At 43.2% G+C, this 14,332-nt stretch overlaps 2 protein-coding genes across 3 annotated transcripts; both read right to left on the bottom strand.

Annotated features, from left to right (window-relative positions):
• Window positions 1-942: 942 nt before the first annotated feature.
• On the bottom strand, window positions 943-6,029 carry ttpal (tocopherol (alpha) transfer protein-like). Of its 2 annotated transcripts, none has more exons than XM_076742027.1 (6): window positions 5,876-6,029; window positions 5,305-5,531; window positions 4,375-4,618; window positions 4,070-4,263; window positions 3,673-3,783; window positions 943-2,930 (listed from the first exon to the last, which is right to left on the bottom strand). In XM_076742027.1, exons 1-6 carry the CDS (start codon window positions 5,892-5,894, stop codon window positions 2,652-2,654), a joined length of 1,074 nt encoding a protein of 357 aa, XP_076598142.1. In that variant the 5' UTR covers window positions 5,895-6,029; the 3' UTR covers window positions 943-2,651. The 2 variants fall into 2 exon arrangements, with proteins under 2 accessions (XP_076598142.1, XP_076598143.1); XM_076742028.1 differs by having other exon boundaries at window positions 6,010-6,029.
• Window positions 6,030-7,277: 1,248 nt separating this feature from the next.
• Window positions 7,278-13,772, bottom strand: hnf4a (hepatocyte nuclear factor 4, alpha). The gene is made up of 10 exons (XM_076741881.1): window positions 13,664-13,772; window positions 12,460-12,634; window positions 11,836-11,930; window positions 11,297-11,403; window positions 11,061-11,216; window positions 10,346-10,433; window positions 9,484-9,636; window positions 9,092-9,328; window positions 8,851-8,973; window positions 7,278-8,357 (listed from the first exon to the last, which is right to left on the bottom strand). Exons 1-10 carry the CDS (start codon window positions 13,749-13,751, stop codon window positions 8,215-8,217), a joined length of 1,365 nt encoding a protein of 454 aa, XP_076597996.1. The 5' UTR covers window positions 13,752-13,772; the 3' UTR covers window positions 7,278-8,214.
• Window positions 13,773-14,332: the final 560 nt, after the last annotated feature.

Raw genomic sequence — 14,332 nt, 5'->3', positions numbered from 1 at the left:
GTAAAATTCATTGAGGTAGGATTTATTGCTGGACTGTCTAATTAGGCTGCATTAGTATTAAATATTCAATTAAATAATGAACTGGCAACTGAGTGTATATAATGACGCAGCGATCTGAAAGGGCTAATTCTGCATTCTTTAAATATTTTATATATATTTAGGAACAGTGTGTAGGATTTAAGGGGAGCCATTGGCAGAAATTGAATATAATACCCACAAGTTTGTTTTAATTTGTGTATAATCACCTGAAAATGAGAACTGTGGTGTATTTGTTCCCTCAGAACGAGCCCTTTATCTCTACAGAGGGGCAGGTCCTCTTCAACAGAGTCCGCCATGTTGCACCGCCATGTTTCTACAGCAGCCCCGAACAGACAAACCAAACACACGGCTCTAAAGATGGCCTTTCACGCTTTTCGCAGCCATCATAGGTTCTCTACGCATTTGGAAAGGGAGGATGAGATTACAGGTATTTAGTTGGTTGTAATCTGGAACTTCACCACTAGATGTCACTAAGGCCAACACGCTGGTCCTTTAAGTGCATGTTTGAATGCAGGGCTTTTACTTTAGATGGGGTATTTTTACACTGTGGTATTTCTACTTCTAGTGAAGTAATACATCTTCCACCACTGTTTTTCGGATGTCTTTGGGGACCCATGAGCCCAATTTGGAAACGTTGCTCAAGTCAGTTGCAATAATGTTGTGAAAATACCCACATCTTCCCCAGAGCCTGCAGCCTCCCACCACTCTCTGCCAACAACAGCATCCCAGAACAACAAGACACAAATAGCACTTTCTCCTTTCGAGTTTTACTTTACTGTCTTCACTACCGACGATAAATATCCTGCAACACAATACAGCTTATAGTCACAGACATGCTTGAAATAAAAATATAAAAGACTGATGACGAAAATAATTCAAGTTAGCTTCGGGCTACTGCGAGAAAGCAGATCCAACATTATTGCACATTTGTGTACATGGCCTGGTGTAAAATTTGGCAAACCAGATGTCTATGCAGTCAGAGCTGAATGTTCCCAATGTGACTCCTGTGATCAGTGATGGCGCCGTGTTAAGACCGAGTGATGAAACACAGGCAAACAGGTCAGAAAAGGTTTAACAAAAACATAAGGCAGATTATCTGAAGTTAGAAAAATAATCCTCTCAGAAGATTCGAGCTGAAGCGTCAGCTAAACAAAGGCCCTGAAGCACTGTGCAGTTAGATGTTCAGCAAAAACTTTTACCGGCCATCCAACGAAGTATATCCGCTCTAATGCAAGTCCTGATGAAAATACACATGAATATTGCTTTGGTACACACAAATTCAACATGACTGATGATACATGGCAAAATCTACAGGTTAATAACAGTTTAAGGCAATGTACTGGACAGTTACATACACAAAAACTGTTGTGGGGAGATGTGACCCTGCAGACAGAACACTAATGGCCACGTTTTCCATTCTGTCTTAAAGCAGCACTGACATGCCCGTATGTACATTGACACAGTTTTTGCTTGCTGTGATCATTCCTCCTGTTCAGTTTGGCCGTTTGAAGATCCCTCCGAACACGCTTCCAGTGGAAGAGATCGGGGACAAATCCACAGTCTGTGTTCCAGGCAGAAATGGATTTTAAACTTCCAAAGTTAGTGTTTGTAGTGTGGAATTCCCTGGACAGAGTTTCTGATACCCACATGTTAAGTGGTACCGATGAAGCCTCATTTCAGCTTCAGTTAAACACGAAATGAGGACAGTGGATTTTGTCCCACATCTCTTACATTGGATGCACTTTATGAAGGCGTCTATTAATGGCCGGTGTGAACAGGAGGAAAGATTACATCAAGCAAACTGAGTTTCAATCTAAAACCCAGATTCCAAAAAAGTTGGGACACTGTGTAAAACATAAATAAAACAGAATGTGATATTTGCTGCTCCTTTTTGATACATATTCAACGGAAAACAGCACAAAGACTACATATTATGTGATTATATTATTATAATGTTGGAGCTCATCAGCTTCACTGATTTTCGTAAATAAATTCTGAATCCGATGCAGCAACACGTTTCAAAGACTGGGAAAGATGTGGAACTCCAAAAACACCTGTTTGGAACATTCCACAGGTAAAAAGGCTCATTGGTAACAGGTGAGAGGATCATGATTGGGTATGAAAGGGGCATCCTGGAAAGGCTCAGTCGATCGTAGAGGATGGAGCGAGTTCACCACTTTGTGAACACATGATTGGATGAAGGTGACTCAGGAACACTTCTCAAACACAGTTTGTTTGCAGATGATTGCAGTCTGTTTTTTATGTTTTGCACAGTGTCTCAACATTTTTGGAATCAGGGCTGCACATATGGGTGCCTGACTACTGAAGAAATGTAATATATGATAATTGGGAGGCCACCTGTAATGACTAAACATGCATCTGCTCGAGTCAGAAACCTCCGTGCCTGAGCCTGCAGCTGCCTTGGAACCACGGTTAAATGCTGGGCTACGTGTAAACTAGAAAAGACTACTCACCTATAGCAGTGCTGCTTGGTTAGTAAAATAAATCATGTATAATATTGGCAACTTGCCCTGTAAAAGTCTACACACATGTTTCAAATGAAACAGAAAATGTCCTCTTGGTGATGGGAGCGTGTGCACCTACAGTGTGCATCAGTAACAGTAGTAAAGTTGAGAGCGCAGCCCCCTGAAGCTGTCGTCGTCCTGCCCGCTGGCCTGCTGCCCTTCAAACAGCATGGAGTCTGGGAGCACCACGCCCTCTAGTGGATCCGGCTGGCAGAACTCCACTATAAATTCCTCCTCACAGTCCAGCAGCAGTCTCGACCAGGCGCACATGTCCAGCTGGCCCGCCGTGCCGCCGTACTCCTCCGGCAGAACCGAGCGGGGGATGTTCCGGTGCAGAGAGCGCAGGTCTGAGCCGTGGAGGATGTACTGTATGAGGAGGGAGCACAGATGCCAGGTCAGTGACATCACCGGCCTCACCGTCAGCTTCATTCATTAAAGTGGCTATGAACAGTGTTTCATGTTGAAGGTGTCACTCGTAGTAGCTCTGCAGAGCTTTATAGCTTCTTCAGCTCACTGTTTTGGTTTAAAAGCCCACAGATTTACTGTTTGGTTCATTCCCACAGCTCTCATAGCAAAGTTTTCAATAGAAAAGCTGTTAAAAGGCAACAAGATGTTACCTGCTCAGCACCAACAGGCAAAGTTAGCAACTAGCTAATGAACACAGTGGAGTATCTAGCAGCCAAAGATCTTCCCCTTTAGAGTTAATGAAGCACAAACTAAATGCTAAATGAGTCTAAATGCTAATGTTGCTGCGTATCTGCTGATTGTGTAAATAAGCAAGTGTATGCTAACAAGTTTGCCATATTAACATGAAAGGTGAAAACATGCCAGCTAGCTTCCACTACGTCCACATGAATAACAATCAATCACTGCAGGTTGAAATGAACACAAAGCAAAGCCTCTCATGAGATTTTAGAAAACACGCGGTTTTGTTTCTGGTGGTCTGAGTTCTTTCCTCTGAAAAGAATCTCCCTGACGTTCCATTTTCACAGATGAAACCATGCGGTTATTTTGGCACACAGGCTGCGGATGAAAGCGAGGCACACGATTCAAAATAGTCCTTTGTTTCAAACAAAAGAGTCAAAGACAATTCAAGGACGATAGTTACCCTCTCTGCCATCTTCTCCTTCAGAAAAGGCTTAATTATAGCAAAGATGCCTTTGAAAATCCTGGGCTCGTTAATTATGTTAACAGCCTTGATTCGGATTGGAAACCCATCCTGTGAATTAGAAGAGCAACAGAAACAGTCACAGCTGGTCCTTGGCAGACGTTTTGTGTGCTTGTGTAAATATTACACACTCTGCAGTCATGACCAATCTCGAGCTCGGTTCATTTTCTCGTGTGTTAACTCAGTTACTCATGTTTACTGCTGTGTCATTACAAAATAAAATCACTTTTTGAGCAAATGCTGCATTCAGAAAACAATATCATAGTTCTTCATTTTAAAATTCATTTAATTCAAACATAAAAGTGTCATCAGATGGTGAGCTGGTACGATTTCTCACCTGGAGGATGCTCACAACTTTTTTGGCGAGGAATGGACCCGGATTGGACGCTTGTGACATGCCCACTCCGGTGTAGTCGGCTAAAATGACAATGCCGTTCACCTGCGTTTCCTCCGGCTGGATCAGCTTCTCCAGAGTCAGATAAATGGCCCTCACGTTGTCAACAAACGGATAATCGTTTGGTTTCCATTTTCCTGGAAAAGGATACTGAGGTCATGAATAAAGCCTGTCCCGATAGACTAATCAGTGACTGGCTGCAGTCTGTGCTTAAAACTGCTGAATTCGCCAATGAAGCTGACGCCAACCTGGCCGGAGACAGAGGATGTATCTTCCGTTGGGGTCCGGCTGTGGCAGGACCGTGAGAAAGCCCAGGTCCAGGACGTGTTTCACTGTGGATGGCTTCAGGTCCTGGAACACCTCCGGCCAAGCCTTACGGCCGCCATGGTAGTTGAGCAGCAGCTGCAGGGCGCGGTCGTAGTCAAACTTCCTGGCCCGCAGGAAGCGCAGGAGAAAGGTGTCGTCCAGTCTGGTCCTGAGATTTGGCTGCTCCTGCAGAGTCGGGCGAAAAAACATGAACTCAGTGAATAACGTCACAAACGAAGCGAGACGTGTGACAAGTCTGGCGATACTCTCTGCTGCTGTAAATACTCACTCGATCACAAAGTCTGCGTCTGAAAACGTCTCCATCAAATGCATTATTTACTCCTGTTCAAGTAACGTTTGCCAAAAACTACAGTGCCCAGCTGTTTCACAATCTTCAGTAGGAACAAAAGGGCTTGGGGCTGAGAGCCACAGGATGAAGAAGTCAGAAAGTATTTGAGACAAAGCAGCACATTGTTGATTTTGATCTTTGCGTGAAATTGTGGGAAATAAACAAAAAATACAGAATATCTTTCAAAAGCTAACAGAAGACCTTCTTCAGTTCACCCCTTGAAATTCTAAGGTTATTGCTTTGTTGTGTGTCATTATCAATAATTTTCATCGTGACAGTTTTCTTTTAATTATGTGAGCATATCCAGTATGTCTTTATCTTGTACTTGCACTTCTTCAAATCAGCCAAGTCTGAGAAACCGAGTCAGCCTTCAATGCCAACGTTCATTACTTGACAGATTTTGGAATTATAGAGACAAAGTCTTATAATTTTAGGGATGTTTTCTACTAAACTGGCAGCATATAAACAGAAAAGAGGCTGTTTAAATGAATGTCAACATGGCAAAAAAAGCACAACACAAGACCTTCAGTATCATGTCTCTCAGTGCTTGGACATCCCGGAGACGCCACTCGGGTTTCTCCTGGAGCTCCTCCCGTGCCTTGGCCACCAGCTCAGGGGTCAGGGTGCAGGAATAGATGGGGGGAGGGGGTCCAGGGAACCAGCTGTGTCCCGCAGCTGCTGATGGGTCCACAGGAGGAGACCTGAGATCGATGGACTCATGCTGATCAGCCATGGACTGACTGGGTGAAGCTGTTTGGGAAGCAGCACACAAGAGGCACCAGAGCGGCTATGAAAACACCAGAAGAAAGACCAGCTCCTAGGCTGCCATGTTAGCTTCTGGCAGGTGTCACACACATACTTTACATCCAATAATACCACTTCACCTGAACTGGTCAACAGATATTGAAATTAAAATGTTACCTAATATCTGACAAGAGCAGGAGAAATCCCTATTACAGCGCAAACATGCTCACTGTGTGTCTGTGCTCAGCAGTGAGTCAGAGCCTCAGCAGACACGAACTGGCTAATACAACCTGATCCTGAGCAGAACCGATGCGACATAACTAAAGTCAGAATAATGATGGAATACCAACCCGAAAATGCGTTTAACATGAACCGACTACAACACACATAGATGCCTTTTGTGAGCAGCCATTGGCAAGTGATGAAATGTCTTCAAAAACACAAGCGTGACGACTCAAAACCAGTGTCAAAAATCACAACCGACCTGTCAGGAAAATCCTATTTCCGGGTAGAGAAACGCTGCTCTCTCATTGGGCCGTATGCGTCACGTGACGCGCTGCCGACGCGCCAGAGCAGTCGAGCCGTATGTCTGTTGTTTTGATGGCTATGCTGCCTTCAGGTACAACTCGGGAAGTACCAAGGCACGATATGTACACAATCAGAATTGAAAACAAATTTTCGAAAATATAGTTTTTTGTGTGTGGTACGTGAGTCTCTCGTTTTTTTTAAAATTAAAAAACAGTTATTTCAATAACGTAATGGTCACAAATGACTGACTAACATCGCAAGAAACGTTGCACCCTGAATCCCCGCCAGCTTTTCGCACGTCTTCAGTGCACCTGAACCTCACATCTTGCAACCTAATATAAATAAAAATGTCATACTTGTTCACGCTTATAGATTATTGTTGTTAATTTGAAGCGGTGGATCTATATTTACAGCGCAAACATAAAAACAGAGGCTGTATTTTTTATAGAAGGAGATAGTATTTCATGTATACTGCATAGAGTTGTATTTCTTAGTTTCTACCTATCCACCTTTGTCGTTTTTTTGAAAATTGTTTGGTTAGTTCATCGGTTGAACTGCATGGTCAAAGGGTTGATACGACCTGAATTTCCTTCTCACATTTCTGTCGACGTGTCGGATGATTCAGTTACACCTGAATGCGGTAGATGGCAGAGGTTGCCTGCATATTGCTCACACCGCGGACTGTACGTCCTCTCCAGGTCTGCCAGGTACGTGCACTTCAAATTTGAAAAGTATTGCGTCAAACTAATGGATTCACATTGATGTAGGCGTAAGTGTTTTGTGTTTTGGTGAGAAAAAGTACTGTACTCGGATATCTGTGGATGACCTTCATGGCTGAAGCTTCCACTGAGGTCGACGTCAAACCCCCGTCATGTCAGTCTGCTGTCCGCAGCATCCTCCCGGTGGCGCCGCAGCCTGAATGCAGCACATTTGTAATAGCGGCAGATTTTTTCAGCTGCAACGGAGACATAAATACAAGAATTGTCCCTCACCTCTCTGTGTCTTAAATCAGTGCTATCTATAATGACTTTATGGTACTTTATCAGTCTGAAGCCACATCTTGCCTTAGTTCAGGCAGCACTGCCACGTTGGACCCAATTTTTCCACCAGACACTTTCCAACATGTCTGACTTCATTATTGAGTTGTATGGGTTGTTTTTCAGAGCATACATTCACTCCTCTCTTACTGTCATACTTAGTATAAAATATGGTTTGCAGAAAATTCAATGTAAAAATAGACCTTGAGATTTATTAGTTCATCTTCACATTGTTAAGGCAAAACATTGCCTGTATTTGTAAGGCAGTACAGGTTACAAGGCACAATTTATTCCATCAGTTAAACCACGACGAAGTACTAAACAAAAAATATAATACATTTTTTAAAAACCAATACAACATATCATTGGGAAACTTCCTCAGTGTGTCTGCCTGTGACTTTTACAAAGTTGCACCACAGACTTTATCATATGCACCAACATTTCTTGGCATACATTTGAACATGTTAAATTTTACCTCTGTAAATATGCATTTCCAGTACATAAAACAAAGCACAGAAATTTTAGTCCTGTCACAGAATATTTAAAAGAGACAGCAAAGAGCTGAACTCATTCAAGGGATTTTCTTTAGCCTTGATAAAATGAAATTTTCTGAGTTCCTACTGAAAGTTGACACCATTTTATCACTAATAAACATAAAATAAAATACTGTGCAACACTAAATACATGACAATGTAAGGCCTGTTGTAACATTCATGAAATACTGACATGATCAGGTCACCATGTCTAACATAAGCCTTACTGCACACTCTGAGGCCATGCTAAAGGAAGTGATGTTACCCAGTAATAAGCTATATATACAACAATGTATTTCTACGTGTCGATCTTACAGAACAACAGCACGTCTGGATAGTTTTGATGGTTGTAGTTTTTTCTGGCCTTCGCTGAGCTGTGGAGCTCAACGGCAGCTGCATGTGTGAACAAATAGATCCCTGAAGAAAAACAGCAATCTGCAAGGGACATCACTGCAATTACATTTGACATATTTAGCTACTTTATTGTTTCAGTCAAGTTAACAGCTTCAATGCTGATTGAGTATAAACGTACATATAAAGACCCTGATTGAACACAATAAAAAACTGAAGGAATAAGGACTCAGAGGATCGTTAGATGGCCTCTTGCTTTGTGATGGTAGGCTGAGGGATGGAGGTTGGCTGCTTGGGCACGGTGGCTATGACCCCCTGAGCCATTTTATAATGTTCTGAGCTGGAGGCAGTAGGCGGAGACGGGATTGGGGTTTCAGGAGTGGCTGAAAAGTAGAACACAAAACAACAGCAGCGAGTCAGAGGGAGAAACTGCAGCATAAGCAGGTGTATATTCACCAGTCTGTGGTATAACATGTCTTGGGGCAACACAATTTTCAGATAAAGAATAAGCACTTTTGTGAAATTTCTCAGAGCATTAAACATGTTAAGAAAGAATAACAGAAGTTCTCTTTGACAAAATAAGCCAGATTAGTTTCCATGAAGAATTTAGAGGATTATTCTGCCAAGCCTGTTTGTCCTTCCAGCTACCTGACTAGGCTGCACATGGAGCTGGGGAGGGGAATTTGACGTCTCTGTGAATTAAAATATCGTTGATTTCAGTTCACTTAGATTAATGCTGCTGTTCACTAATCAAACATCAGTTCTTCATGTATGTGGCAGTGAGAAACCTCAATATTTAAGCTGAAGACAGAGGACAAATCTCAGATACCGCAGCAGCTGTACTGCACGTTTTGTACTGATGTGCTGTGTACTTACAGATTTGACCATTATGGATCGGCGTCGGCATGCTGCTGGCCACTATAACATTGCTGCTGAGGTGCTCGTGGACCAGGTGGGGGTGCAGAGAGTGAGGTGCGTGTGGAGCCTCGTTGGCAGAACCTGAGAAACAAAACACCCAAGTATACAGTGAGTCAGTCCCTTCAGCGGCTCAGTCCTCTGTGTCGTCTACTAAACATGAGGACTCTGTATACTGAGTATGCCGGTACAAAGAGCTCACCTCCGAGAAGCATTTCTTGGAGCAGGTTGTCGATCTTGGCCATGCCAAAGAGTTTGACAAACTGGATCTGCTCGATCATTTGCCAGGTGATGCTCTGTAGCGTCGGCAGCAGCAGGAGCAGCTCCCCGAAGCGGCCCCGGGAGTCGTACTGCCTGTCGTTGATGTAGTCTTCCAGGCTGACCTGGACCTGGTATCGCATCCGCTTGATCTTTCCGGGGTCGCTCAGACCTTTAGCATCTGTGGGCAAACAAACAGAGAGACAGAGAGAAGTGTGTTATTAGGTTGGAGCTCTCTGTCTGCATATGGAGTGTAGAAAACTCCAGCTTTGAGTCTGACTGATATTGCTGTTGAACAGTAGCTAACATGATCCAAAAGCGAGTCTGCAGCAGTACCTGGGTCAAAGAAAACTATGGCTTTCAAGCAGGCGTATTCATTATCGTCTATCTGAAGCTCCTGGAAGGGAAGCACCAGCTCATCCAGGATCCTCACCGCTACCCTGCCCACCTCCAACTCCGGGCAGTTTCTGGGAATGATGTAGTCGTTTCCTGCAGGAGAATCACATGCAGATTAAAAAAATTACCTTCGAATGTAGTCCAGGATGACCCAGGTCAAAACGTAGTACACTTCAGTGTATTAGAAATATGATTTAAGTACAGAAAAGTCAAGTATACTTTGACTTTTTGTGCTTAATTTAAAGTATGTTTGACATCTACTTTTAAAAAGTGTACTTCTGACTAGAAGTTCTACTTAAATGTTTTAAAAATGAATATACTAATTCTGCAATACTTAAAGAGGTATTTTAAAGTCCTTATAGAAAAGTGTACTTTATTGTAAGTGTACTATAAATTGTACTTTTGTACTAAAGTGCACTTTTAAAAAGTGTACTGTAATTTCACCTAATTTTCAGTATATTTAAGTATGTTTCCAACACACTGGTGATATAATACAGTTGGTACTGCAAGTGTGTTTTGAATGCTCATGAATCCTGATTTTCACTGGTGTACTTCAGTACACTTAAGGTTGTGCCAATTGTGCAACTATTTGCACTTACAAGTATACTCAAGTATTGCTCAAGTGGTACTCAAGGACTACATGAGTACACTTAAATATACTACAAGGCGATAAAAAGCACAAAGTGTACTTTGTGCATTCTTCAAACAGTATAATGTAAGTGTATTTTCTGTTTTGGTTTGAGCAGAATGCAGAGATGAGTGTGGTTAAACACTGAAATACTGCCCCTCGTGTCACTTTTACCTAATAAGAGGATGTCTTTGTACAGCATGGACCTCTTTGCAGCACCGAGCAGCAGGTGTTCTCCAGCATGAGCTCGCAGCAGCGCCACCTGAAATACACAGAATTCATTTACTTCTTAGCTGCGTGATGATGCTGCAGTGAAATATTAATCCTCCACATGTTGATTTGAATGTTTTTGATGGTTCTCTCCCTTCATCCGATGCTCACTGTGTAAGCTGAGGAGAGAAAACCCAGACGGAAGACACTGTCACTGATATAACATCAGCAAATCAGTTACCAGGGCCTGGTGATCACACTGTTAATGATTCTGCACTTTTTTTTGAGGGAGGATATAACTTTAAAACTAGCTCATCATATTCTAACTCAGGATTAAAATACATTAACCACCATGGTTGAAGAATGTGAGGTTTAAGTGATGGAAAAAAAACATAGTCCTTAGAGATTTTCTTAATTTATCACGATCAGAATCAGTTTTGTTGGCAAACTATGCGCACACGTAAAGGCAATTTGACAGTTTTCACACAGATAGAAACATGCAGCTAAGAACAAGAACAAAGCTGAACAAAGGTAAACATAAATATTCAGCTGTTTTTGTTTGTTTAGGAGGGACATTCACTGACTCCTGTCGCCCACACTATGGCTCTGAGCAGACGGGTTGATGAGTGACCAGAGGGTCTATACAGCTATGTACACTGTGTCTGTGCATGAGTCTCACCTGGTCATCCAGGGGCAGGTCACAGAAGGCTGGGATGTACTTGGCCCACTCCACCAGCACCAACAGCTGCTGCTTCATGGACTCACACACGTCTGTGATGGTGGCGATCTTTTTGGTCCTTATGTCGCCATTCAGTATCGGAGCAGGGGAGGTGATCTAGACAGAGCAGCGCAGACGTGAAGTCATTCCAGGCCTCCATTGATCGCTGATCATAGACGTGATTTCGCAGGTCTTACCTGTCTTGACAGTACGTCTGCCTGGATGAGTGCATTGATGGATGGTAAACTGCTGTCTTCGTAGCTGGATCTCCTGGTGCTGATTCTGTCTCTTTCGTTCTGCACAGCTGAAAGCACAAACACAGGATCATCACTGCTGCTGTGTTCACAATCAGATTCGCAGAGGAGAAATTAATTGAAATTAATTGAAAACTGCAGGAAAACAATGAATGAATGAATGAATGAATTTTCACTTCTTTGTTGCACAAGGAAGGCAGAGTCTTTTAAAAGAAAAATAGGTCTCCCCAGGATGTCATGTTTATCAGTATATGGCTATTATTGCCTGGAAATGTTTGCTCAGCATAAGCTGGTTAGAGACCTCAGCGCTCCACCGAGTGAACATTAACAAAGCACTACTCTCGTGGGTATTGCAACACTCTCACATGAGTCGTGTCGATTCAGTGGGGAGACAGCTCACACTCTGGTACTGATTTGCTGATAAAAAAGGGAAATTGTGTTTCCACGAGAATCTGAAAGCCATATAGTTTACAGGTTCCTACCTTCTTTCTTCATGCCAGCTCTGAAGCATTTCTTCAGCCTGCAGTATCGGCACTGATTTCGCTTGTCTTTGTCCACAATGCATTGTCTGTTGAACCTGCCATAGAATCAAAAAAACAAGCTTGGATGAGTGACGCAATCTGAGCTGCAATGATTGGTAGATGAATCGATCAGTTGATTAACAGAAAATTCATCTGCAGCAATTTTCAGCCAACATTTGCTGTTTCCAGCTTCATGAGTTTGAGACTTTGGTGGTTTTCTTCATATTAAACTGAGAATATTTGTATTCTGGACAGCTGGTTGGACAAACACATTTGGAGGTGTCACCTTGACCTGTAAGAAATTATATTAGGTATTTTTCACTATTGTCTGATATTTTATAGAAAAAATAGAGTAATTTATTAAATTAGATAATCTGTAGTTTGACTGATAATGAAAATAATCATTAGTTTTTAGTTAATTTTTCAGTTTTTATTGCCAGTTTACTGAGAAAAACAATAGAGGTTCATGCTTTGCAGTGTCGCAGTCTCTCCTGGCAGGAGCGTATGTGCAATGCTTTGCCTCAGTGGCACATCAACAGTAGGCCAGAATGCAAAAATCGAAGTATTTCTCCTCTTCGGCCTCACCTGCACGAGTACATGTGGTTTTTGCGGACGCTGCGTCTGAAGAAGCCTTTGCAGCCATCACAGCTGGACGCCCCGTAGTGTTTGCCGGTGGCTCTGTCTCCACATATGGCACACAGGCTGCCCGCCCCCAGGTGGCTGCTGGCGTTCATGTTGGCGCTCTCAGCCGGTGAGGAGTCTGACACAATAAGAGAGGGGGGAAAGTCTCATCAGGTCAGCAGGCAGACTTTTAGTCCAGCAGGAAAACCAGAGGAAGAGTGCTTTTATTTGAGTTTATTTTCTGACAGTCATCAAGATGTTTGAGCGCTGAAGTTCAGAAGCTGTAAAATAGTGGTTCTACAGGACGCATTAAAGGAGGCGTGAACGACCGCAGTGAGTACAGTGATCAGCTCCACTGACGGCTGATCAAAACCAGCCTTTATGTGAGCCTGCGGGGATCCGTCACCTGCCTGAGTGGCTCACACAGAGTCAACAGAGCATAATTGATGTCATCTTGATTACCTCTGAAAAGGCAATCACTGGAGACAGTTTTTAGTCACCCACACAGTCACCAGACTGGGTCAATCAATCATAGAGCATGTCACAGCACCAGCTTTACATTAAAAGTGACTCAACAGACGTTTGCATTGATATAATAAAGAAGAAGCATATAAGTGATGGAAAAGTTGACTAATGTTCGCCATCAAGCTTCGTTTTTTAGTCTCATTGGGGATTGTGGAATCAGGATCTCAGCCAGACGTCATGGGAGACTGCACATACAAATAAGTCGGTGTCATTGTGAGCACTTCCCAAAAACCTGAGCCCCTTTTCCTCACGTTAGACTCTGTGGGAACAGACCGTTTGAAACTGGAGATTTACAATAGTGATACTCAAACTACTGCTTCATCACAGGATGAATATCAGTTCACTGCAATCAATCTGACACCACATCAGTCCACAAGCTGAAACAGGTTCAAATGGCTCCCACCAAATGACCTGAGCGCACTGAGAGTAGAGTCTCGTAAATCAAAATCTCTTAATGTTTCACTATCGCGGCCAGAGGTGATAAAAGAAGACCACCGTGCAGGATCATCCCTCTGCGAGCGGATGGACAGATGACCCCTTTTTATCACTCCATGCCAGAGCTCCCTCTGTCCTCTCCCGACCAAAGTTTTAAATCAGTAAAAGTTTCAAAGTTCAACGCCAGAGCTGCATATATGTGACTCACCTGTGCCCAAGGGGAGCACTTGCATGTTTTCGAACTCCAGCGTGGTGTAGGCTGGGTCCAGAGCCTCGCTGTAGTCTGCCATGTCCATGTCTGCCAGTGCTTTGGACAAACAAACTCTCAACTACCTGACAGTGGGGCAGAAAGACTTGTCCAAGAAGCTAATGTGCCCCCCTCCTCCTCCTTCCCTTCTCACACCCCCACACACCTCCACTAACACCCCCCACTCCCTTTTTTTTTAGCCTAGCTCCGCCCAGTAAAAAGGTAGCTCCCTGGCCCAGTTGAGTGTGATGGGAACATACTGGTGTCAGAGAGGAAACCAGTGAGTGACAGCAGAGCTCCTTCTCCTCCTTCCCTCATGCTGCTAACCAGAGGAGAGGTGGAGTGTCTCTCTGGTTGATCATTAACGAGCCCCAAATCACAGGCTTGTGTTTTTTTTTGTTTTTTTTTTAAGAGATAGCATGACTTTGATATCTGCCATCGCTTCTGGGTTCTCTGTCAGTAATGGATTAACAATTCTTCCGTGATGGCTGTATCAGGTCAATCCTCTGCCAAGTCACTGCTGCACCACTTCAAACCAGCTCATTTTATAGCCGACACTTTCTGTAGCATGCAGTTATCACATGCACACAAATGACAGCGTCCATGTTATGTTATAAAGACCAAACGAAG

The sequence above is a fragment of the Chaetodon auriga genome, chromosome 10, assembly GCF_051107435.1.
Source record: "Chaetodon auriga isolate fChaAug3 chromosome 10, fChaAug3.hap1, whole genome shotgun sequence".
NCBI lineage: Eukaryota > Metazoa > Chordata > Actinopteri > Chaetodontiformes > Chaetodontidae > Chaetodon > Chaetodon auriga.
This window is presented reverse-complemented; position numbering and strand designations above follow the sequence as displayed.

Excerpts from the sequence above, each read along its gene's own strand:
- ttpal (XM_076742027.1), bottom strand. Across the intron at positions 4,264-4,374 it reads CATCCTCTGTCTCCGGCCAG|GAAAATGGAAACCAAACGAT; the intron begins GTTGGCGTCAGC and ends ATCCTTTTCCAG. Across the intron at positions 3,784-4,069 it reads AAGTTGTGAGCATCCTCCAG|GATGGGTTTCCAATCCGAAT; the intron begins GTGAGAAATCGT and ends TCTAATTCACAG.
- hnf4a (XM_076741881.1), bottom strand. The coding sequence starts at position 13,751 with ATGGACATGGCAGACTACAGCGAGGCTCTGGACCCAGCCTACACCACG. Across the intron at positions 11,217-11,296 it reads CAGACGTACTGTCAAGACAG|ATCACCTCCCCTGCTCCGAT; the intron begins GTAAGACCTGCG and ends TGCTCTGTCTAG. Across the intron at positions 10,434-11,060 it reads ACCTGCCCCTGGATGACCAG|GTGGCGCTGCTGCGAGCTCA; the intron begins GTGAGACTCATG and ends TGTGTATTTCAG.